Consider the following 26,113-nt stretch of genomic DNA (forward strand, 5'->3'; position numbering starts at 1 on the left):
AGTTTAGAAAAAAATATAAACGTCACAAATTGCATTACTTATTTTATTATACTTAAATATTTAAATACTTAAAAAGTGAAATTAGGCCTTAACTTGAGCAGCTGTTTTCCACGCTATCTGTCTCTTCTTCACTGATGGTTGCTTCTTTTCAAATATATACGCTCATATTTGCTATAACTTTGCATGAGAACATCAAGTTCAGCTGGGGAAAGAAATGGTGATCTCTTTTATAAGATATTGCCATAGTCACTCGTAATGTCTGCGCTCCATTGATAATGCCTTTTTAAAGTCACGGTGTGCGCGCTTAACTCTAAGTTGGTCTACTCGAAGTTGATTGACCCAACTCAGATCAGCTGTTCTGAAACCGAAAACTCTGAGTTTTTAATCTCTCGGTAAATCAACTCAGAGTTCACGTTTAAACTCTGAGTTGTTTGAACCTCCTTACTGAAACAGGCCCCTGATGTCTACATAGTTTTCATCTATCCATTATCTACTTTTATACAGGTATTTTAATTACCATTTTAGTTAAAGGTAAGTTTTTTTTAACTCTTCTAACACATAAAAATATATTTGCAGATATTTAAGAAACATGCCAAGTGAACATTCTTGTTTATCTGAAAAACAGTGCTGAAGTCAGATATTCTGCTTTGAAAATGTGCGTTACGTGCCGGATCTGCTGTCCTCGTTTCAGTTCTTTTGACCCACCCAATGCCACTTTAGCCAATTATAGTTTAGGACCCGGGTTTGCCTTTGTGAAAAACAGTATATTTTATTCATTCAGTCAGAAAGGCTCTCAAAGTATTCGTCTGCGACTGAAATGTGACCTCTGGTGGACAGTAGCAGATTCCGAAATGAGACGCAGATTCAAAGTTCCACATGAGCTGGTTATTAATTAGTAAATAATATAAATAATATGAGGAGAGTAAACATTAGGGGAGCAGTTTAAATTGTAACCCTGTGTCCAAACATGCTACGTGACAAGATTTGCAGTGATAAGCAATCTGGCTGTTTGCAGCAGACAAAACACGACAGAAATATAAATACAGCCATTCAGAAGCACAGAGTTGTGCACTTACTGCACTCCAACGAAATGCTAAGGTTTATAATCTAATCAATACATATTAAACCTCTTTAACATTATTAAATGTAGATGCTAAATCACTGATATGTTTTGGCTTGGACTGAACTTCAATTTCAAATGGTTTATTTTGTTTTTAAGATGTGAGGTGAGCTTTCAGCAGTATGGCAATAAATGTCATGTGAAATGGCATTTAAACTCACATTATTCGCATTTACTACTGAATAAAGAACATGAGGTGTACCTGAGGTGATTATAGTCAGTTTTCTGACGTTCAGCTGTTCAGCAATTATATACATTTCAGGTGTTGTTTAGGACAAGGGGTGTTTTAATATGTAAAATATTACTTCTATTGCATGCCGTTGCTTTTATTTAGAACACAGTTTCAATCAGCCAATAGGCTCGGCGGTCAGGCACACTCCTGTTGTTGTCGTCAATTTGGCAACCTGCTCTTGCATTTGTTTAAAACCCGCTGTGCAATACTTAGTTCAACCACTGGGTGTCAAACTTACATACTGCACCTTTAACTTGCAGACATTATATTAAGAGCAAGGACAGTGATCTATGGAAACTGACACCACGATATTAGGGCAGCAATTTTCACTTGAATGCTCCTCATGGAAAAATTGACAATATTTTGCATCTGACGTACACATTTTATCATCACAGCCTCACCTCCCCATTTGTGCATGGCTCGGCGGAGGAGTATTTCGCTGTGCAGCGTTGTCCGTCCTCCAAGCTGGACACTTCACTGCAGTTGTGGGAAAACAGCATCAGCAAGCTCCATGTCTGGCCAAAGTCCCGAGAGCGATCGATTGCCATGGCAGCAGGGCGTGGCGACATGAAAATGATAATGAGGTGGGTGAAGTAAAACTCCACCTCCAGATCCAGCTGCAGAGTCTCTATGGCAGTCCCCGGTGCCGACTGCCACCAGGTCAGTGGCTGCTTGAAAGGAGAGTCAGTCATGGAGGAAGGGGAGTGTGCATGCTGAGATACTGAAGCATCACATATCTCACAATCTAGCACACAACTGTCCGGTCTGTACATACAGAATTGTTCTGGGGAGGTGGAGCCACACTGAGAGACTGTCTGTATGGGACGTCCGACTGCCAGATTTCCCATGCGTGGATTACACACTCGGTTCACACATCCTATAATAGATACAAATGCACACTGTATTACACAAACTGAAAGGGGGCCTATTATGCAAAAATTTAACAGCTGTGTGGCCAATATATGTGAATTTAGCAAGCTTCTAATAGTAAATATTAATTCATTCTATTTTTTATAAATCACACTTGATAGTGAGAGTCTGTCAAAAAACTTTGATTGACATTCTCCCTTTATAAATATTAACAGAGGGGGAAAGCCCCACCCATTAGTGACAATCTCTCCCTCATTATCATAGACAGTCCTGAGTGAGAAGCAGCCATCCGCCATTAGTTTTGAATCCGACACTATGCTAAAGAATAGGCATTTATAGCTCCACCCTCTTTTGAAAAAGAGCACAATTAGAATTTAAAGTGACAGTCACCTAAACAGTGGAATTTAGATCAAAGATTAAAAGGGGCAGTTTCAAAAAGTTATCAACAAATATTTGAGCAGCATTTTAAGCTGAAACTTTACATACACACCCTAGTGACCTCAGAGACTTGTTTTATAATGTTGTAAAAAGGGGACAAAATAGGTCCAATTTAAAGGATCAATATTTTAACAGACAACTAATGAAGCTATAACTGCACCAAAAAGCTGATTACTCTTTTCATAGTTTAATCAAATAATGGAGTTAATAATCATATGTAAGGTTCGGAGTGTCATTTCTTCCTATAAGGAGCGTTATTTCAAACCTATAAGACTTTTATTTGTCTTAAGAATACAGGAGAGTAACAGATTTTAATTTGGCTTCAATTCACAATCACCAATATATATATATATATATATATATATATATATATATATATATATATATATATATATATATATATATTATAGAAGAAATCTTGTGGTTCTTGTGAAAGATCAAACACGCCACATGATACACAAACATGGTTCTCACACACCAACCAAATTTGTTTGAGCTTTCATTACCAACTTTCAATGCTGTATACAGTGTTAGACATCTTAAAATACATGTATTCAATTAATGAAGCAAAATTGTGAGTAGGTGGAGGAAAACAAAATTTATTAGAATTTCAAAGATGCACAAATTTTGAATAGGTATTTGAATGGGACAAAAGGTGCGTATTGTTAATTTAGACAACTTAAATTTTTTTAAATGTATTTATTGTTATTTGAATATCGTCACTTGTTTTTTTTATACCATAAACTACAGATGACATTTCTTCCCAATTTAGAGCTCTTTTTTTGCATATAATTAAAAATGTGCAATAAACATTTTCTATCATTTTTAGACTTCGAATTTAGAGGAGTTAAGAAATCACTATTTAATAGAATAACAAAACATTTGTTATTTAGACCAAATGTAATTTTTTTTTTGGGGGGGGGGGGGGGGTACGATGAAAAACAAGACATACAGAATAGCACTAATTTTACTTAGTAAATAATTAGTAAATTCTGATCATCTTCAAGTGGTCATCGCATTTAATGTTTTTTTTTTATCATTATAACACACTTTCAACGTGCATCAATCACCCACAAATGCAGTGTACGCAAATTGTAAGGATCCATCAACATCACATGCAAAGTTTGCTTTTGCATATTCAAAAATTAACCACATCTCTCTCAATCAGTTTCAGTCACTCAGTTCATCTCGCAGCACGCGTCTCTGTTTAGCTGAACAGCAGCCAGCGTGTTTTGATCGCACGTGCAGGTGAACAGTAGAGTAAACATTGAGATAAAGTTGGTTTTATATTATTCTCTCATTCGGATTTTCGCGGTTAATAAAATAGTAAAGCAGAATTTAAATAGGCTAATACATATTAAATATAATGACGTACTGTTATGAGTACAACGAATTATATTTGTAACTTAAAAAGATTGTGAATATCTCTATGGAAGGTATTGTTTACCACGTTAGTTTCGGTCTGACTTACATGACTTCAAATTAAACATTAGCACTATTTAATTAACTTTGAACAATGTTGTAGCCAATATAGTCATAGTCATTAACTCCTAATAGGATTTTCCTATTTGGAATTTGCAAATAATACTTATAAAATTGAACAAAAAACAGCTTTACCTCAATAGAAAAAAAAACAGTAAAAACACTGACCTGAACACGCGTGGTGAGGAACGCTCATCACCAGCGCCGCCAACAACACACATCTCCCCGTCAGCTCCATAGTGCTCATCAATCCAGGAGAAGAAAAACACACACAAATCCACAAATTACGCGTATCAAGCAGCATAAGTGGTTTAATCCACAATAAACACGGGAACCCGACTCCGCTCCGGAGCCCTTCAGACTGCATGTAGGAGCACGACTTCATTGGCGTGGGTTGGCCAGGTGCGCAAACGCTGAGCTGAGGCGATCTGCCCCCATGACAAACAGAAACTATTCACCTGAAAAAGCTCAGAAATCTCGCACGACAGCGCCATTGGTGTTTGTGTGTATGTAATCTCAAATAATCGTCAGCGTGTTCCCGTTGACAGCTGTCCGCTCGTGTAGAAGTGAGCAGTGCGCGTGTTTTTGCTGTGAGCGCGCGCGCGGCTCTGAACACCTGAGCTGGAATCTGGAGCGCCTGTGAGTGACAGGAGCTTTGAATAGCGCAGGCCACCCCCCCTTTCCTGCATTTTTTTCCCACCTCCTCCGGTTAATGGAGCATTCCTGGCCTGAGTCATTCAACGTCACATCTTAGGTTGTGCTCTCGCTTTTCAGCACTCTCACTTTCGCAGCTGTCTAAAAGAACAGCTTTTTTCTATCTCCCAATCTGACATTGACAGATTAAATAGAAGTTATAAGTAATTAAACTTATTTCTTCAAAAGTATTCCTTCAAATGCTGTTGGTTTTGAGCTTCTAAAACTTTAAAGGTTTTCGAAAAGTAATCTATTTTGAGAAATAAAAGGCATTGTGTTTAAGCTGATTGTATTCACACTGCATAGTTCACCTAAAGCTAAAAAGTAATTATTTCCCTGTATAAATAGTTGCTGCCTTTTTTTTTTTTTTTTTGAACCAAACAAACTTCTTGTCAACTCGACATACATCCGTCAAACAGACTAAACATTTTGAGTTAAACTTTGCATAACTTTGCAAAAATGCACTTGAAACCTGTTTAACTTAAAATAAGCATGAATGAAAATTATACATTTGTGATCAGGGGGTCAAGTCTTTTCGATTATGTTCAGTAATATGCCTCAGTGAACCAAATTTATATATTTAATTCAATTGCATCTAATTTATTAAATCAAACTTGTTACAGCCACACAGCCAGATCACCCTGCAGCTCAAGAATGAAGGAAAGCAGAGCTGAGCCTTGTCAGTACCTGGATGGGAGACCACATGGGAAAACTGGATTGCTGTTGGAAAGTGGTGTTAGTGAGGCCAGCAGGGGACGCTCAAGCTGCAGTCTGTGTGAGTCCTAATGCCCCAGTAAAAGTGAATGGGACACCATACTGTCAGTGGGCGCCATCTTTTAGATGAGACGATAAACCGAGGTCCTGACTCTCTGTGGTCATTAAAAATCCCATAATTCATAAAGAGTATTGGTGTAACCCTGGTGTACTGGCCAAATTCCCTTGCGGCCCTTACCATCATGGCCTCCCAATTATCTTAATGTACTGAATTGGCTCTATCACTGTCACGCCACTCCACTAATAGCTGGTGTGTGGTGAGTGCACTGGTGCAGTTGTCCTTTGGCTGCCGTCGCATCATCCAAGTGAATGCTGCATACTGGTGGTAGCGTGGAGACCCCCCTCATGATTGAAGCACTTTGGGTGTGTATACACAATAAATGCGCTATATAAATACACATTGACCTTCTTACTTACAGTATCAAGTAAATACATCTCTTTATGGCCTAACTCTAACTGAACCAGATAGAAAGCCAACCTATTTTAACAATGTACACTTTGCCCCTTTATAAAAACGACAGTAATAGTTCGGGGCAATGTGATATTAAAGCTGGCTCTTTCATCAGTCTATATGTCTAGCTTGCACATTACATCACATTAACTTTTCAGTGTTTTGAGGGATATTGAATGGCTCTCAATGACATTTGTGATATTAAATAAACAGTGACAGATTTGCTTTCCTGCACCTATTAATAGATGACCATAATGACTGCATGTATTTTTTTATTTTACTGTAGAACTTCCATGTGCGAGCCAGTGTATAATAAAATACAAACTATGCATTGAGTTTTACAGACACCTACAAAGCCCTTTTTAAAGAAGCAAGTTTTTGAACACTCAAATGTATATTGAAGTTATCTATTTTAATTATTATTTTTATTTAAGATACAGATCAGAACAATATATATATTAACTATTAAAGGGCAGACCCCCCCCCCACAATACATGTTTTGATATCTTCCCCCACACTCTGAAAATAAGTTAAAGTAACATAATAACATTTCTTGTCGAGACTTTTTGTCATATAATATTTTACAGTGTTAACGATTTTCAGTTTTCATCAAAACGCCTACATTTTATGTTTAACGGAAGAAAGAAACTAAAAAAGGATTGGAACCACATGTGTAAGAGTAAATAGTGCATAAATTTTCCTTTTTGCAGGAACTATCCCTTTAAGGCATGTGGGTGGTCTTTTGAAATCAGATGGACATTGTACTGAGTCATTTATTTACAGAGTTGTATTATCAATTACAGTTAAAATTTATTAGTCCATCTACACTAGCACTTTAATGGTCCATTTGTTGACATTAGTTAATAAATGAACAATGGAAAAATATTTTTAAGAGTTTAAGATTCCTCCTATTGTTAAATGTTTTATCTGTTAATAATAGACTTAAGATATTCAATCTTATTTTAAAGTGTTAGTGTTAAACCTTTTTTAAAGCACATTTAAAGCAATTTTGACATTTATTTTGCTAATTTGATATGTAATTATTCTGCATAAAATAGAGTTTTGTCTCAGATGCTCTTTAATAGTTCATGTTTTTATCACAAATGACCATGAATATCTCTAATCATATTATTCATTAAGCAGCCTATATTTTTTTATTTATGTAAGTAAAAATCTGTCATTTACACACACACACACACACGCGTTGCTTTTGGTGGTTAATGAGGATGTCAAATACTTGACATCAAAACAAGGACATCGAAGGACATCACAACAAGATGTATGGGGGTCAGCCCTTTAGTAAGAAATAGCTTTCTCTGACCTCTGATCTATATCTTAAATATTAATCATTAAAAATGTATAATACATTATACATTTGATGCACGTATAACACTTTATTCCATTGTGAATGCATGTATGGTCAAAATTATCACTCAACAGTCTAAAACTGGCAGTTCTAGAGCACTGATAGACATCTCAAGTATTCACAAAACACGGTTCTTGACAAATAGGTTTTTATATCTGTGGGTAGCCTTAAAAAATAAACATTAGACACAAAAATTGTATAGTTTAACTGACAGTAACCTCTAAAATAGTCACTAAACATTTTTAATTTGTACGAATTCGTATGAGATCAGTTGTACGAAACTGTACGATTTTAAAAAGGAGGCGTGGCACCCAACTCCACCCCTAAACCTAGCCGTCATTGGAGGATGAGCAAATTGTACTAAATTGTACAAATTAGATCATACAAATTCATACGAATTAGCCACTAAATCAAAAAGTTATGAATTGCCATGAGATTGTGTATATCGTGAGGTGAGATTGTGAATATCCCTCAAAACACTAAAAACGAATACATTTTATTAATAAATTAGATGTAATGTAAATGCATTCCTGAATTTGATACACTGAAGCATGTATTACCAAACTACTACCGAAAAAAGTTGACACCCCCAATCGTCAATGTATAATTCGCACACTGCACACACCCTTTATATATAAGAACATTCAGAAAAGAAAATATTATTTGATCAACTTAATTATATGCATGTATAATTTATATAACTATAATACAGTTTATTAAAGAATTTTCCGTCTTTTCTGACCATTCTTTGATCATTCCTGTTTGAACTCATTAGAACTGGTTCCAAATATGATCATTTTCATTCTGTCTATGAAATCAAAGCATTAGGGGATATTTCGAAATCTGAATCATGTGAAATCAGCTGACAGGAAAAGAAAAGATTGTACATTTATTTGATGAAAGCAGAAAGGTCGCGTTTTAAGGACTGGTCAACAGGAAGGTTGTAAAGGATGAAAGGCCGGTCACTTTCTGAAATATTGAAAAAGTAAATGTCTGGAATGCGGATCTGCAAAAGATTTCCGCTCTAATCCGCTACTGTGGGCTTTCAGGCAGCTTTTCTAAAGCTTTGATTCATTCACAAACACATTGCTAAAGTATAGCATTAATCTACAATATGAAAAACATATTTCTTACAGGACCTACAAATTGATATCTATCTTTTGTATAGAAGGAGGATATTCATATTCTATACAGAAGGAAGAGGGACTTCTTTTAAAACTGGTGTAAAAATTCAAACCTTCTCCTAAATATTCCTAAAACTAAGGAGATGGTTATTGATTTTAGAGAGAGAGCACAACGCAAAACTCATCCCACATTAATTAATGAGGAGCAAATTCAGTTAGTAATAAATTATAAATATCTGAGTGTGTTAGACAATAAACTTAAGGGATGTATTGACTGACTGTAAAAGAAAAAGCTTCAACAGAGAAATTACTTCCTTAAGAAACAATTATCTTTTAATGTTGACAACACATTGTTTATCATGTTTTATAGTACTTTTATTCAAGTACTGCAACACTTTGTGTGATCTGTTTGTATGGACATGCTTCTGAGGCCCAGAAAAGGTCACTGCTGGGGAAGGTGGCAACTACAGCCAATAAGTTGTTGGGAATAAAACTAAAGAGCATTGATAGATAGTACATACAAAGAAAGAGTACTAAATAAGGCTATCATGATTGTCAAAGATGAGTGACATCCTTTTCCATACACCTTCCAAGTGTTATTATCAGGTCATCACTATTGTGTTGCCAGATAAGTGAGAAATAGGACAAAATCTTAATTTATACCGTAAGCAGTTAAGTTTTTAAATTCCTCCTCCCTCAGTAGCAGTTGATGGCCAGTAGTCTAGATATTTATTTAGAGTAGGGGTACCATGTTTTTCATGATTTATTTATATAAATGGCAAATTTGAAATGTTAGTTGTCTCTGTGAGTGTATACTGCAAATGAAATTACCCTACAGGGACAAATAAATTAACCAACTAGCTAGCTAACTAACTAACCTAACTATATACACCCTCTCTGGGGAAGAAAATATTGTCCATCACTATCCACCACTGTACATGACATTTCAAACATGACCTCTTTTGAATAGATGGTAATGAAATGCAAAAACCTACTGGGCAAGTCTTCGGTTAAATGATTGATGTGGGATATTTGCATTTTTTTTTATTTATATAATTGAGGGTCAATAGTTTTGCAAAGCTAAATTACTGTACAAATCAAAGAGAAATTAGATGTGTTGTGCTTTCAAATACAAATCTAAAAGACTGTAAATGATTGCAAGTTTCCGTTCTCGTTGAATGAAATGATAAAATGATCCACTGCTGCTGTTTTGGGAGTTGTTAAAAATGGTACAAAATAAATATATAAAATAATTTATACATATTAATTTTTTTAAAGGGATAGTGATGAAATGAAATTATGTTCTCATTTACTTACCCTTCACTTGTTTATTTCTTCTGCTGAACACCAAAGAAGATGTTTGGAAACTGGTAACCATTTCTATAATATGATGAAAAACAAATACAATAGAAGCCAATAGTTACCGGTGTCCAACATTTTCGAAACAACAATACCAGTTTTAACATACTTCCAAATATCTTATTTTTGTTTTCAAATGAAAAAAAAGAATCTCATTAAGGTTAGAAACCCCTCAAGGGTGACTATATAGACAATTTTGAGGAATCTAAACAAAAGACAATGGTCCTTACGTATTTCCTGTTTTACATTTTAAATTTCTATAGCTTCCGAGAATCTAAAAAGAGCCACATATTGATAAATAATGTTATAAGAACTGTTTTAACATTAAGTTATGGTTGAATTGCCTCTTGATACAGCTGTGAAACAGTTTTATAACAAGCAGGAAATGTTTATGGGCCAACGACATCATCAAACGGAAATAGTTTATAGTAAGTACATTTTTATTTTTGGATAAACTATTTCTTTAATTTCAGACCTCCACTCCAGCTCAACTGAGGATTCACGGCTCTATTCCCCGCCTGTCCAGCGAGTGGCGCAGCGGGCAGATCCGCTCTTCTCTCCTGCCGTGCGGTCAAAGTGCGCTCGTAGTCCTTCCCTCTTTCGGCGGCAAGGCGTGCGAGTGTGCTGCATTAGCTTATACTATTCAAATAAACAATTTTTGTGTCTGAAAATACTACTTAAGTAATCCAGTCATGGTAAGTTCATCGTTATCTCTTTTATTTGTATCCAAACCTTCAGTTTGGCGAAAGAGCGTAGACGTTTTCATTCATAAATACGCTGATAATGCGGCTAGGTGTTAGCATCAGGAACGCAGACTGGACGTTGTTTTCAGTCATTTTCAGTGTTGTGTTAGAAATGTTGAGCTTTGCTGATAAATGTTCCTCCTTGTTCTCTTACAACCTAGTCGGTGACTCCCAAAATGCGATTAAATGATATATGTGTGGGAAAACTAAAGATAAAAACTAACGTTAAAGGAGTTTTTTCTGCTATTACTGATGCTTATTTGCAGCTAATTCTGGTGGAAACCAAAAACAATTAATGCTGTAAATTATTATATTGTTTTATTGAAGTTATACAATATATATATATATATATATATATATATATATATATTGTGTGTATGCATGCGTGTTTTGATTTTTTATACCACAAACTACAGTAATGAGAATTTGTCATTACAATTTAAAATGAAGTCATATCAATTGTATCTGTTTTTGTTTTGTTTTTATTATTTGTTTATTTTGCTTGTGTAAATTCATGCGGCTAGTGTCAAAACTTTTTACTAAAAGTTATAACAAGCTGATGAAGAAAAAAAACTAAAACCCAAAATGTAAATCTTTTTTTTTTTCTATTTGGTCAAATATGACTGAGCATCACCGGAGGCTATGCTAAAGTTTCTTCTAAGCTTTTCACTCACTTGAGAATAAAATCATCAACATTTGTAGTATTTTACTTCTTCAGGAACAATATTATGTTGACATGGAATTGTTTGAAAATGACACTTAGGGATTGATTTCGAATGATGTTAATTGTGTAACACTGATCTTTTCCCTCAGAGTTTGCCGCTGAACCCAAAGCCCTTTCTGAATGGTCTGACAGGAAAGCCTGTGATGGTGAAGCTGAAGTGGGGCATGGAGTACAAGGGCTACCTGGTGTCAGTGGATGGGTACATGAACATGCAGGTATGTTTAAAAGAGTTAACGATTCTATGAAAATCCAGCTCCTTAGTAGGAAGAAAATTTAAACTATTCTTTTTAACTCGAGACATACCGTTGTATATGCCATTATGGAGATGCTAGACACACACAGACATCTGCTTAAAGCAGAAGGTGGCCAAAAATGTAAATATTGTAATGGCAACCTAGCTGTCAAGCATATACACTTCATATGAAAACCTCAATATTTAGCAATTCTGAGTGTGCCTTACACAAGTGAGTGGGCTTTATAAACACTCCTTGACACACTTGCACTAGTTTTGTCTATTTGTACCAGACCCTCTCTTTCAACCACTTCATAGCTCTATAAAACATTGTGCATTTCTGAGATTGGTTCACACAGGTGAGTGGGCTTGACAAACCACCTGTAGAAATGCTAATCTCTCTAAATGCAAGTTTTTCTAGATCTCTTACAAGGACTTAATAAAAAAAAAAAAACAATGTTTACCTGTGACTGTACCACAAATTGTTTAACTGGTCATTTCCTTCAACCTTAAATGATCTCTTTTGCACAATATTGTTCTGTCTTATATAAAAGTACTTGTATAGTCTGTCTAAGGTTATGCGTAAAGTTTTTTTTTTTTTTTACTATTTATAGACCGTTTCAATGTGGTGATGCCATTGGCCCATGAATATTTCCTGCTTGTTGTCAATTCATATCTGTAACAAGAGGCGATTCATTCATAACTTATATAACAGCTATTATAACAGCTATTGTAACTATCAATATGTGGGACTTTTTGGACTCTCAGAAGCTACTGAAAATACAGTAGGACCATTGTTATTGTTTACATCCCTCAAAAAGGTCTTTAGTACATGTATAGTTAATTACTGCTCTGCTATGTAGTTATGTATAGGTTTAAAATCGCTCTTATGTCTATAAGGGTTGTTTATATTTATGATAGTTTATTTATGTTGCACTGTGGTCCTGCAAGACATTTCACTGTGTGTCCACAGATGTAGCGGAATGACAATAAAACTCAACTCGAGTTGATACTTTTGCAATGCCCTGTTTAAAATGTTTTAGATAACCATTTTTATCTGGAGAGTTCTTAAAGCAGGGATGTCAAACTTTGTTCCTGGAGGGCCGCAGTCTTGCATAGTTTAGTTGCAACCCTGCTTCCCCACACTACAGTTTGAGCATGTGAAATTCTGCCGTTTGGTGCTGCAAAAAGGGGCGGGATTAAACAAGCTGATTACGATTTGACCATATTTAAAATTTCTGTACAGAGAGGTCGTGTTTTGATCTTCTATTGGTCAGAGTTCACCAAGCTTTAAGTTTCCAACACATCGAACTGCGAAACTTGTGGCACGAGCTTGCGTTTCCTGTCTAAGGCATTTACTTGCTAATAAATGGAAGTCTATAGGGGTGCAGTGTGCCTGCCGCTTTACCTGTAGGTTTCAAACGACTGTAGGACTCAATTAGTTTGATCAGGTGTGGTTAATTAGGGTTGGAATTAAACTGTCCAGAGCTTTTGGTCCTCCAGGAATTGAGTTTGACACCTGTGCCTTAAAGCAACTATTTAAAAAAAAAAAAAAAAAAAGTGAATCTTTCGAAGATGGTAGAATTAAACTATTTTAAGTTTTTATCTAATTTTATTTGTTAATGTTGTTTGTCTTTTTATTGTTACATATATTGTAATGATATTTTGTATATTTCATATACTTTTGTTATAAGACTCGCAAAACTGATATGGCAATAAACCCTAAACTGCCTCTCTCTTTGCGATATTTGTAGTTGGCCAACACAGAAGAGTATGTGGATGGAGCGTTAGCTGGTCATCTTGGTGAGGTGCTCATCAGGTAAGCTTTTGGACGTGGAAACTCCGACATGGCAATAACTGAAAATGTACATTTTAAATTATTACATCAATGTTTTCTTCTTTGCAGGTGTAATAATGTTTTGTACATTAGAGGAGTAGAAGAAGAGGAAGAAGATGGAGAGATGAGAGAATGAAGAGTGTGTTGGTTTCTTTTCTAACAAGATTGGAAGATTTGTTGGTTAATTTACAGTTTGTCTCAGTTTTATGTGAAGCTGTGTCTCCTTTATTTGTGAAATTGTTAGCTTTTTTACACTGTAAAAGTTATTGGTAGCACAATGACAAATAAATTGTGCAGTTTGTAAACGTGTTGTCCTTTCTTTGTCTGAATTTTAATACACAGTAATCAACATTTGAAGTGGTCAATTGTTCTAAGAAAATAATGGGTGTTTTTTTTTTTAAGCTTAAAGACAACTTTGATAAAGTTTTGATTAGGGCTGGGCTGATTGATAATATTATATCGAATTCGCAACAAAATTGTCAATATCAATTATAAGCTTTGGACTGTTTTTCTCTATATTGATCCAAGAGCCAATCACACAGCAGAAAATACAACAATGGGAATCTAGAAGCCTGTTGATGTTAGAGATGCACCAAATTTTCGGCCACCGAAAATAGGTTATGCTATTTGATGGAGCCACTAATTTTTGTAGCTTCAGTCATTGTTGGGAAAATGTTTAAATCTAGAAGCTTTAACAAACGACATCAAAATATATATCATTTTTCAATATGAAAAAGAATTAATCAAGATTGCATTTTTGCCACATGACTCACCCCTAGTTTTGATTCACTTCAAATGTTGACTACTGTATATAAAAGATCATATAACCCCAACTATAAAAACAATTGACCATATTTACATAATGCAAAAAAATCGTATGTACTTAGTTACTTGAAAGAAACATACAAACTATTCTAGGATTTTGCTTTGTAGCAAACTTTCTCAAATTTAATGCTATATACAGAAGTTAACGCACATTATTTAATTGCAGATGGAAAGAATCTGGCATCCTTCAATGTCACTGAATAGCAGTTTTTGTAGTAATAATGTCACATTTACAAGGTGTTTAACAAATGCTGAAGTTCATTGTAGAATATTTTCATAGCTCCCATTTTTACAGTCCTGTTTTGTATTCTGTACACTGCCATGATTATTTCATATAACCATTAATAACTAGGTACTATTCCTAACATACTCATGAATTTACCTCGGCCCAGCCCATGTGGTTACCTTACCAAACCAACTAACCTAATGTTTTCTTTCAGGTAAGAAAAAGTAAAATATATGAACTTAAAGATAAATGAAATTAAAGTGCATCCATGTCTTTCCATTTTTTACTGTGATACGTCAAAGTTGTTTTAAATTATATAGTATTAATAGTGTGCTGTATAGCCGATACAGTTATGAGTTCTGATTTAAAATCCATTGTATTATTTGGTTGATTTGACTTGTCACTCCGTGCAATTTGTATAATCAGGTTAGTCAAGTTTGTTATGCAAAAATTACGCGGGAAAGCTTTTAAATAGGTCATTCTTATACTTATATAAGTGTATATACTGAGTGTATTTTTACTTTCATTTTTAACGTTTTTTTAAGAGAAACGGACTTGTGCGTACCAGATGAGCTTGATATTTGAAAATGTCCCATATTTGTGTGGTGTAGTGCTACTTTATTACGTGTTCAATTAATGCTAATTATACTGGTAAGGAAAGGTAATTTTTTAATTCGTCTGAGGTTAACATTCCTAAATTCACTGAGCACTAAAAAGTCCAATATTTGACTTAAACCATTGTTGGGAATGGTTTTTCCCTCCCCGAGTTCAGGATTCGCTTGAAAGTAGACGCAGGAAACTTAGCTTTATCGAGAAATCAAAGTTTAATAAACGAAGGATCAGATCAACAATGCTGAGCCCAGGAATACTGAAGAGACACCATGAAAAGGCAAACTGGGCGCTCCAGTATTGCCGTACAGTCATAAAACAACAGTTTTTATTCTTGGTTGTCTCCTCCCCACTCTCGATGAGCCTCCAATCCACTATTCGCTTTCCCATCTTCAGATCTCATTTCAACCAGTTAGAATCTGCCAGTAGCCTGCAAACACACACACACACACAAAACACACATGCACCCCTACACAGACTGAGATACGGCTGATTCCTTGCAGGTGTTAAACCACATCCTGTACCAAAACACAGCTGTCCATGAGCTCAGATCTCTCGTCTTACTTCTGTGGAAAAACCCCGTTTCTCTAGAAGCGAAGCTTAAGCGATAGGCTCACATTTCAAACAAAGCAATAGGCTCATATTTCAAACAAAGCATTTCATCAGTAAAAAATAGTAAAACTTAATATCAATGTTAAACATATATAAAACATCAAAAATATGAACAAACTTGATATCAATTCTGAACATATATAAAACATTAAAAAAAAATATGATTCCCTCAAAAATATAATTCCCTCAATTCCCTCTCTTGATCTCGAAAGAGATCACACCATATCCAATAGTTCCTCCACTTCCTCCATCACGTCATCCCCCTCCGCTGCAGCAAGGAGGGGCATCTGATAAGGAGGTGGGTTTTCCTTCTTTTCAATTGCAGTTATTATCAGCCTATTTATCAAACTTCTGATACAGGGAATACAGCAACACCCACATGTCACCAAAATTCCTAGGAAAATACCCATTGATGTTAACATAGCAATAATCACCCCTTTCCATTCCCCAAACATATCAGACATCCATTTGGACACAGCATTTTCTATCCCTGAGCTAGCTTTCAGTTCATTTGACAATTCTTTTAGTCCCTCCAGAGCCCTGGATACGGAACCATCAGGGGCAGTGTTGTTTGGTATGACGGTGCAACACGTGTCTTTAAACATAGAGCAAACCCCGCCCCTTTCTGATAATAACATGTCTAAAGCTAATCGATTTTGTATAGTCATCAAAGAGGTAGCAGCCAATTGTTCTTTTAATCCAGACACAGCATCTCTAGTGAGATTTGACAGCCTTTGTACGTTGTAATGTATGTAATTTATTCTGTCTACATTTTTATTTGGGGTCACGGGGAATAATGCTGCTATTACAGGTATATTTTCGAACCCTGCTGCTACTTGGTCAGCCAATTTATATTCATCTGGAACTCCCCTGGGGATGCCTATTGCGTCTATGTAGGTGGGGCTATTGCGTGTTAAATCGAAATCACTATTCACTGACCTTTTTCGCCTGTTTTTATGCCCATTTATAGCCCTATTTCCTATCACGACCATAGGAACAGCGACTCTTATCATAGCACATACTCCTTCCATGGTGGGTTCTATTCTAGCCAATACCACCTTTTCTCCACACGCGTAATACAAACCCACTCTGCCCCATCCCCCTAGTTTGTCATGGCCTTCCTGAATCATCTGTCCACACCATTCCCTTTTAAACGCTCCCACTAATATTTTGGACGCACTGGAGGTAGTTAGATTAAAACAGGTATAATTACCCTTTCTTCTTTTTAATGCAACTCCCATTGATGACTCATTTCCAGCTGGTGGGTATAGATTACTGAGTGCAGTGCAGTTTTTGGGACTTTTTTCCTTTGTTAGTTTTAGCATACATTTGTACCCCCAACTATCATAATCATGTAATGGAGCGGGTTCAGTATTTAATTGTGGCCTTCCTGCTGCACAAGCTAGGCACCCCTCAAATCCTAATTCTTCGGCTGCGTTTGTCACCCATTCTAACCATAAGTTTGTTTCGTGATAGCCTGTCTCCAGCGTCATCAGATCTAGTGGGGTCAGTTTGCTATAGTCAGTGCTCTGTATTACTTTCTTCTTGTTTTTGGTTAGGTCTGTGATTATTGGCGCCCCTGTGGGTTTAGGCTTTTTTACGGAGATTTTTATCAACCCCAGTGGGTCTTTTCCTTCTACATCTACCCCTAGAGTGATGTACGTGTCAGGTTTATCATTACCATTTTTTAGTGATATAATCAGCGTGTTTTTCCAACCTCCCCAACTATGTTGGTATCCCCTAGACAACCTAAGTCGATTTTGGATGTGGTCTGGATTGACTAAAGGACTATTTCTCATCATCTTTTTAGTGAATGGAACTGTTTTCCAATTTACATCATGCCAGGTATGACACCAGGGACCATTCGGAAGCGCGATGGTAGATGGCCACAAACACCCATACACATCATGCCCTCTCCATGCCAATTGGTCCTTTCCACAATCTATCACTTGACAAAGATCAAACTGCCACATCCCATCCTTTCCCTCTTCCCTTTCTAAGGTAATACGCACCCCTGTTCCCCCCCCTTCTTTTACACTCCGTTTTTCCTTTGTTGCCCCTCCGAATTCCATATGGCAGATTATCCATAGGATTACCACCAACATTATTCCCCATGCCACCACCAATTTGTTTATTTTATTCATTTTGTTAGGAGAATTACCTGAATGTGGCCCTCTTTGAATACTTTCTCAATTATTTCTTTTACTTTGGTGTAGTCTAATTTGTCTAATCCACACCCTAATTTTGGTATAGCTAATATTTTATTTTTATCTTTCTTACACTGGTAACACAATTTTATCAGACTAGTCTCGAGATGCTCGTAGGTGGGTAGGTCCCTACACCACCATTTGGTCACCAAATGGTAAATTTGTCGTGGACCGTGTGTAGTTTTGATACAATCCCCTGGTTGGGCGACTGAAGTGTTCAATTCTTCTACACCGTATTTGTCTCTAATTTGTTTAGCTACCCCAGCTCCCAGTGCATAATCAGCACTTATACAATGTGCAATGGGAATGTGTTCTGGTGTCTGAAGCAAGTCTCCAGTTCGTTGCAAGATTTTAAATATAGGGGTTGCGCTTAGCTGTGTTCTGGGGGCTGGGGCTGTTTCTGTTTGTCCGCTTCTTTCCCCGCCTTCTCCCTCTCTTTCTGGCTCCTCAGGCTCCTCAGTGTCTCCTTCTCCTTCTTCTCCCTCTCTTTCTCCTTCTCCCTCTCTTTGACCTCTCCTGAGGTCAACTCTGACATCCGCCAAAGTCCTGTCTGGAGAAGGACAGAACATACAAGCAGACAAATGATACCATGTTGTGCCTTTACCTGCTAATTGCACACAATGGGATGTCCTAGCCGTGACTCTTAACGGTTCAGACCACCTTGGGCTAGACCATTTTCGTTTGTGCTGTTTCAATCTCACCCACAGTGTTGTGTTTTCGGCAGGTCTAGATGCTTCACTCTCTGTTGGCCAATTTTTCTGCGGAGAAAACATGTTAATCACAGCACATACTTTATCATGATACATTTGCGGTGAGTCAGTGTCTCCAGCATGCAAGGGGGCCCATGGGCCCGGGAATTGTCTTCCTGTAGCCAATTCAAATGGAGTAAAACCTGTAGTTCGATTAATAGAACAGCGTACTGACATTAGTGCAATGGGAAGTGCATCTACCCAATTCAATTTGGACTTGTGACAAATTTTTGCCAGTTTGTTTTTTAGCGTTAGATTGAGGCGCTCCACTTTTCCCTGACTTTGTGGGTGGTATACAGCTCCATACCGGTGTTTTAGACCCAACAATTTTTCTACATCCGCCAGATGTTCATTTTTGAAATGAGTGCCATTGTCTGACCTGATTATACGAGGGAACCCATGCCTTGGAATGTATTGGTTGATCAAACATTTTACCACAGAAACTGCATCTTCCCTAGCGCATGGGAAAGCTTCTGGCCAACCAGTGAATTGGTCTACTAGGACCAGCAGATACCTTTTTCCGTTTACTCTTGTGATCATGTCAGTAAAGTCCATGACTACTGTACACCCTGGACCCCTATCTGTGGGGAAATGCCCTGCAGTGGGTTTGGAGGTTGGCTTGACATTGAACTCTGCACATGTTTGACAAGAGGCTATTACTCCACTTATCATGTGTGGCATGAAAGGGTGCCACCATTGAGACACTCGTTTAGTCATATCCTTCTCGCTGCTGTGAGCCAGAGAGTGGGCCTCTGTCAGGACTTTCCCTGCTAAATTTGCAGGCATAATTGGTCTACCTGTAGGACCGACCCATAGTCCTGTCTGGGAATCTTTTCTTCCTCCCTTTTCTAACCATACTGAAATTTCCTCAGCTGCAGCCAAACTTTGTTCTTTAGATAGAAAGCTTGTAGTCAGATGTTCGTCAATTTGATGCAGCTCGTCAACTGCAGTCACAGTCATTTGCAATGGTTTGTACCCTGCCACTGTTTTAGCAGCGACATCTGCTGCCTCGTTCCTAATGAAACAGGATCTTTTCCTTTGGTGTGTGCTGCACATTTAATTATTGCTACCTCTTGTGGCAACATAATTGATTCTAACAAATCAGAGGCTTCTTGTGCGTGCTTTATGGGCTTCCCAGACGATGTTACAAACCCCACCCTTGCCCAACCAGTCAGTTCAGAAGTGGCTGCCCCTACTGCATATGCTGAGTCTGAATAAATATTTACAGTCTTATCTCTGGCCATGTGTAAGGCTCTTACAAGGGCCAATAACTCAGCTCGCTGTGCTGATGGTCTGTCTTGCAACACCTGCTGTTCCCTAACTTCATACCCCTTATCAGTTTGCTCCACAATGGCGTAACTGGCTACAAGTTTGCCTGAATCAGTTTTAAAACAGCAACCATCACAGAACAGAGTTAGCTGTGGTTTAGTTAATGGAATGCTACTTAAACCTGGTCTGATCTGTTCCTCTGCCTCTGCCCTGGGGATGCATTCATGTGGTTCACCCTCTCCTGCATGAGCCATGTTTACCCCTTGGTGTTCATATATGATGTGTGGGGCGGTCAATATTCTAATTAGCTTGTTCTGTCTCTGTGCAGAAAAAGTGAATGCGGATGATGTGATGAATGATATAACAGAGTGTGACGTCAGTATATGTAATGGATGTCCCATGACTATGTGCTCAGATTTTTCTATCAATTTAGCCAGGCCAGCAGCATACCTAGCACAAGTGGGCTGTTTTTGCTCTATCTTATCTAGGGGTGCACTCAAATAATGCAAAACCCTCCTTTGCTGGTGTTGTTTTTGATACAGTACTCCATTGGTGGTGGAGGCTGTGGTGCTAATGTCCAGAAAGAATGGCAACTCATAATTTGGAGTCTGTAAGGCTGCGGCAGTGGCTAAATCAGCCTTAAGCCCACAGAAAACAGCTTCAGCCTCTTGTGTCCAGTTTAGTCGTGCTCTACTGTTTTTCATCCCAACTTCTTTTGCCAATGCCCTCAATGTTGCAGTTCTTTCTGAGTAATTTGGTACATATTGTCTGCTATACCCTATCAACCCCAGAAATGACATCATGTCTTTTACTACTAGTGGCTTTGGGTGTGACAACACAGTTTGTTTGGTGTCATCAGATAGGGCCGTGCCTGTTTGTCCAATTATTCTTCCAAGGAAGTGCACTGTTGCCCTGCTGATTTGTATTTTTTCTTTGCTCACTTTTAACCCTGCAGTGCTCAGTAATGTTAATACTTTTCGTGTGTCCTGCAGGCAGACCTCGTTGGAGTGTGCTGCCAATAACAAGTCATCAACATACTGGATAACAATGGTACCTTCATGCAAAGTACAGCTGTCCAACAGCTCCCTTAATGCTTGGTTGAACAGACCTGGGCTTAAAATAAACCCTTGTGGTAGTCTGTTGTAAGTATATTGCGCTCCCTGATAGCTAAAAGCAAAAATGTCTTGACATTGTTCTGCCAGTGGCATGCAGAAAAATGCATTAGCCAAGTCTATGCACGTAAAATGAGAATGTTTTGGTGTCAATTTAGACATGATGGTATAGGGGTTGGGGGTGGGTAAGGTAGCAGTCAATACTTTCTCATTGATTAGCCTTAAATCATGCACCATTCTGTATTTTCCAGTTGCCTTTTTCAAAACAGGAAGGATTGGGGTGTTCCAGTCAGACACTGTTCTGCGTAGGACCTCAGCAGCCTCTAACTCTTTTATGGTTTCCCCTATTCCCTCCACAGCTTCTGGTCGAAGTTTATACTGTCGGACGTTTACTATTTCTGTTCTGTCTATCTGAAATAATACTGGTTCTATTGACCATTTACCCACATCCCCAGCTCCCTTAGACCACAGGGACTCTGGCATTTCTTGCAGTAGTCTCTCTGCCCCTTCCCCATCTCCCTCTTGGGTGGTAACTATCCTACGTACCTCAACCATCTGGTATATGACTTCCTCAGTGATATCAATTGTCAACCTATACCCATCTACCTCTTGTGAGTGCTCCCACTCATTGTCTGTCTTTTTCCAATCCCCAGCTTTCTGCATTCGTTTCACCATGGGCCCTAAGGCCTTAGCCTCATGCCCTTCATTCATAAATATTGTCACATGTGGGGTGGAGGTTTCTGTCATCTCAAAATAACCTTCTTGCTCTTCCGTTAATATTATCTCTGCAGCCACACCTTCCCTTGCTACAAACAATTTAGTACACTTGATGCTAGTTGACCTGCCTAGTACTTCTGCGAAACTTTGTTCATATTCTTCATCCTCACTGGTGTCATACAGTAGTGTACAGTGCCAGGGGTCAGTGGGGGTCTGAAATTTATGCAGTGTGTTTAGCCATGGCTCCCATTTTGTTATTACCTTCTGCAATTTGGTTTTGTCAGTTAATTTTAACCAATAACATCTTGCTTTGACTGTTTTATCTGCTTGCAGGACCCATTGACCTCTCACCGTTGTGGTCACTGGTGTTGAGCAGTTAGTTGTCAAACCATTGGGAAAAATGATTATCAGTCCTTCTGGATGACATAGAATTTTTACTCCTAATTTTACCAATAAATCTCTACCCAGTAACGCAGAGGGGACGTTTGCAGAGCACAAGAACGAATGGAGCAACGTCTGCCCTGCCACCTGGACCCGGAGTGGTTTGGTTAATGGCCATTTTTCAGTTTCCCCAGAGAACCCTCTCACTTCTTCACTTTGTGTAGACAGTGAGTCCTTCTCCATCATTTGTCTTTGTATAGTGGAGAAGGTGGCCCCAGTGTCCACCAGGGCCTGAACTGGCTGGTTGTCCACCAGTATTGTTAGGAGGGGCTCAGCCAGGGCACCCTCACTGGTTCTCTGTGGGCCTCGTCAATAGTCTGCATGGTCCAGCGGGCCCCAGACCGGGCTTTGCCTGGGCACCTGTTGGTTGCTGTACCACGAAACATTTCTGGGGGCACCTCTTCCTCTTCCCCCTTGAGGCCCTCCTCTACCGGGAGCCCGTCCCCGCGCAGGAGGTTGCCCCCTTTGGCCTCCATATGGACAGTCACGCTTCCAATGATCCTGCGCCCCGCAGCCGAAGCACCCCCGCATCACTGGGTTTTGGTTCTGATTAACAGAAGGTGGCCAGTTGGGTGAGGGGTCATAGGGATAAGAATCAGGAATACCATGTGGGCTGTTAATGTGCCCTGAAATTGGGTGTATGTTGTGTACAGGTGACCTGGCCCCCTCTACTCCCGGCCCTGTCAGTACTGGTAGCTGCAGATTTTCTTTCTTTTTCTTCCCTTTTTCCTTTTCTGCCTCTATTTGCATTTTTAGTAGCTGTGTTTTTAGTTTTTCTACCTCAGTTTCTTCTTTCCCTTGTCTCTCTACTGCCTTGTCTACGTGGTGGATGAAATGGCGAGTCCACACTTCCCCTTCTCCCCCCTGCATGTCTGGACTGTTTTCTATAGCGACTACAGCGCTCGCAGGAACACCCTTAATCACAGCCTGTCTGAAAAATTCTTTACATATGTCAGAGGAGTCTGGGTTTTCCCCTGTCCTATCTTCCCACTCAGCCTCACACCTGTGCAGATATGCTGATGCAGATTCTCCAGTCATTATTTTGAACTTTATGCTTTGATAAGTCAATTTTGGGGTGGGGTAAATTCGCCTCATGGCGCTTCCCACTTCAGTACTGAACCTGTTTAAAGGTTCTTCATTTTCTTCTGTGGTCGTGTTAGCTTCCCTTTCTATCAGTTCTACCTGTGTTCTAGTTAGTATGCTTCCCCATAATGCTCTAACATCTCCCAGTGCTAGGTCTGTCCCATGGGTCAGGGTCAACAGTTTAGTGAACCACCTCTGACCTCCCTTAGTAATTTCTGGTAATTTACTTAGCACAGCATTCATATCTGTATGTCCCCAGGGTTTGTATTCTTTCCTTCCTGTAGCTGCCCTGATTAGTGGCATCACTAATTTTGGGGTGCTGTGTAAGTTTTTCATAAACAAGGGCATTTGTTGTTCCCTATTCTCCTCTGCATGTACCCATCTTTTAGTTCTGTCTGACAAGCTATCTAGCTCGGGACCTTGTGCTCTGTGCTCTCTTTGTAATGCAGCCCCTCTTCCCCAGTCTACATCCAATTGATACCCTGATACTACTATCTTGTCTCTGTCCTCACAGGTACCCCCCACTGATGTGGTCCCTTCAGATCTTACACTTCCCTCTTCTTCGTTGAGGTTTCTCTTCAGCTCTTCCTCCATTTCTGCTACCCTCGACATTGTTTGGTTTACACTGTCTCTTGCGAGTTGAATGTTTGCGGTAAACTGCTTTGCTATTTCCTGTTTTACTGCTTCCTCTATTTCTATCTTAGTCTGAACTTCCTTTAGGGCCGTTTTCAACTGTCTTTGTTTTTTATCTTCCTCTGTTTCTTCGACCTCTATAGCGCCCTGTTTTATCATGAACTTGAAATCTTTGTTAGCTTGTTTAGTAGTAGTTTCTATTTCTCCCCCTTTTACTATCATTACTGGCATCTGCATTGGTGCTGAGGGGGTTTTGGTTTTTTCTTCTGCACTACTATAGGGTGGGGGCCTCTCTGGTGAGTCCCTTTGATCTGCCCACACAGCACTTTTTACTTTTGTAACCATGGCTGCAGCTACTCTGCTCCATTGTCTCAGTCTATCTTCTGCTTTTTCTATTTCTCTGTTTGCTGCTCCCTTCTTCCAAACCCCAGTTTTGTCCCTATTTTGTCTGGCCAGTACCAAATCTGTATCTGCCCTTTTCTCCTCTGTCAAAAGTATGTTCAGTAACTTTCCCTGATTTTTAGTTGTCTCTGTCCAGCCATTTAGACCTGAGAGATATGTCCACTGACTTTCTAATGTTTTACTTATTTTCTTTCTGTCTTTTGGTTCGGTGTGATGTATTATCTGTTTACAGATACCATCCCACATCTCTTTATATGTTGTCATTTTAACAATGGTTTTGTCTCCCTATTGGGGTCACACACCTCACAATCTTCCTTATGTCCTAATAATCTACACACCCACCACTTAGGAATATTTTTCACCTTTCTTGGTTTGTAATATAACACTTTCAGCATCTAATTATGATTCCTTCATTCACTCGATGTTTTATTCACATGCTCTCAGTCCCTATGAATATAGGGCTCATCAATCACACTCTCCTCTCTGAGCTCCCAGAATGCTGCGTCCGTTCCTACCGGGTCACACTTAAGTGACGGTCCAGAGAGGGTGCGCAGCACTCTGACTTCCCAAATACGGAGATATTCATTCACTCACATACACTCATTCAGGAATCCGCACACACTTGACACTTTAACACAAATTTGCACCCTTTAACGTTTTGCCTTTTACTCTCTTTTATGTGTTTTTACGAGTGAGTTAACCTCGCCGGGTAAACTTCAATTCTCAACCATGCCAGGAAAACACGATACGAGTTTTTATAATATTTCTTAACCACGCCGGGTCAACTCGTTTAATTACTAATTCAGAGTTTTTATAAATTTGCTTAACCTCGCCGGGTCAACTCTTTTGACTGCCAATGCGGAGTTTTTATAAATTTTCTTAACCGCGCCGGGTCAACTCCATTAATTACCAATTCTGAGTTTTTATGAATTTGTTTAACCGCGCCGGGTCAACTCAATAATAAACCAATTAATAGTATGAGTCTTTATAAATTTGTTTAACCACGCCGGGTCGACTCGTTTAATAAATCAATTCTGAGTTTTTATAAATTTGTTTAACCGCGCCGGGTCAACTCAATGATAATCAATTCTGAGTCTTTATAAATTTGTTTAACCGCGCCGGGTCGACTCAATGATAATCAATTAATAGAATGAGTTTTTAAACCTTGTAACCACGCCGGGTCAACTCATTTTAATTGCCATTGTTGATCTAATTCAAATTATTTACGGATTATGTTGGTATTCAATCCCCAATCAACCTTAAATTTGGTAATTCCAATCTTGCAGTACTTTTATCAAAAAGGTGACTGCTTACCTTATTAGAAGTTCTGCGCAGAGGTTGATTTGAGATCGTCCTCCAACTCGACGAGGCGTCTGGGCGAATCCGGGTGCCCCCTCCAAATTGTTGGGAATGGTTTTTCCCTCCCCGAGTTCAGGATTCGCTTGAAAGTAGACGCAGGAAACTTAGCTTTATCGAGAAATCAAAGTTTAATAAACGAAGGATCAGATCAACAATGCTGAGCCCAGGAATACTGAAGAGACACCATGAAAAGGCAAACTGGGCGCTCCAGTATTGCCGTACAGTCATAAAACAACAGTTTTTATTCTTGGTTGTCTCCTCCCCACTCTCGATGAGCCTCCAATCCACTATTCGCTTTCCCATCTTCAGATCTCATTTCAACCAGTTAGAATCTGCCAGTAGCCTGCAAACACACACACACACACAAAACACACATGCACCCCTACACAGACTGAGATACGGCTGATTCCTTGCAGGTGTTAAA

The 26,113-nt window shown here is 38.6% G+C and overlaps 3 protein-coding genes across 3 annotated transcripts in view; 1 reads left to right on the forward strand and 2 right to left on the reverse strand.

The window, feature by feature from the left end:
• Positions 1 to 4,810, reverse strand: part of ntn4 (netrin 4) — a 33,076-nt gene extending 28,266 nt beyond the window's left edge. Inside the window, exons 1-2 of the mRNA NM_001430983.1 lie at positions 4,311 to 4,810; positions 1,754 to 2,229 (exon numbers count right to left, since the gene is read on the reverse strand). Of these exons, the coding sequence (NP_001417912.1) occupies positions 1,754 to 2,229; positions 4,311 to 4,389 (555 nt within the window). The 5' untranslated portion in view covers positions 4,390 to 4,810. The remainder of the gene's footprint in view (positions 1 to 1,753; positions 2,230 to 4,310) is intronic.
• A 5,604-nt stretch (positions 4,811 to 10,414) lies between these two features.
• Positions 10,415 to 13,750, forward strand: snrpf (small nuclear ribonucleoprotein polypeptide F). The gene is made up of 4 exons (NM_001003881.3): positions 10,415 to 10,604; positions 11,466 to 11,591; positions 13,363 to 13,427; positions 13,515 to 13,750. Exons 1-4 carry the CDS (start codon positions 10,602 to 10,604, stop codon positions 13,579 to 13,581), a joined length of 261 nt encoding a protein of 86 aa, NP_001003881.1. The 5' UTR covers positions 10,415 to 10,601; the 3' UTR covers positions 13,582 to 13,750.
• Positions 13,751 to 15,301: 1,551 nt separating this feature from the next.
• On the reverse strand, positions 15,302 to 25,992 carry LOC110439931 (uncharacterized). The gene is made up of 4 exons (XM_068222817.2): positions 25,956 to 25,992; positions 25,645 to 25,792; positions 18,630 to 18,682; positions 15,302 to 18,474 (listed from the first exon to the last, which is right to left on the reverse strand). The coding sequence occupies exons 1-4, from the start codon at positions 25,990 to 25,992 to the stop codon at positions 17,858 to 17,860; spliced, it is 855 nt and encodes a 284-aa protein (XP_068078918.1). The 3' UTR covers positions 15,302 to 17,857.
• Between the last annotated feature and the right edge of the window lie 121 nt (positions 25,993 to 26,113).

Source organism: Danio rerio, chromosome 7 (assembly GCF_049306965.1).
Source record: "Danio rerio strain Tuebingen ecotype United States chromosome 7, GRCz12tu, whole genome shotgun sequence".
Lineage (NCBI taxonomy): Eukaryota > Metazoa > Chordata > Actinopteri > Cypriniformes > Danionidae > Danio > Danio rerio.

Bases quoted from the DNA above. Each gene is read 5' to 3' on its own strand.
- snrpf (NM_001003881.3), top strand. The intron at 11,592-13,362 runs GTATGTTTAAAA...CGATATTTGTAG, and splicing joins ATGGGTACATGAACATGCAG to TTGGCCAACACAGAAGAGTA. The intron at 13,428-13,514 runs GTAAGCTTTTGG...TCTTCTTTGCAG, and splicing joins CTTGGTGAGGTGCTCATCAG to GTGTAATAATGTTTTGTACA.
- LOC110439931 (XM_068222817.2), bottom strand. From the start codon at position 25,992: ATGGGAAAGCGAATAGTGGATTGGAGGCTCATCGAGA. The intron at 25,793-25,955 runs GTGGGGAGGAGA...GATAAAGCTAAG, and splicing joins GGATTGGAGGCTCATCGAGA to TTTCCTGCGTCTACTTTCAA. The intron at 18,683-25,644 runs GTAAGCAGTCAC...TTTTCTCCGCAG, and splicing joins TGCGCAGAACTTCTAATAAG to AAAAATTGGCCAACAGAGAG.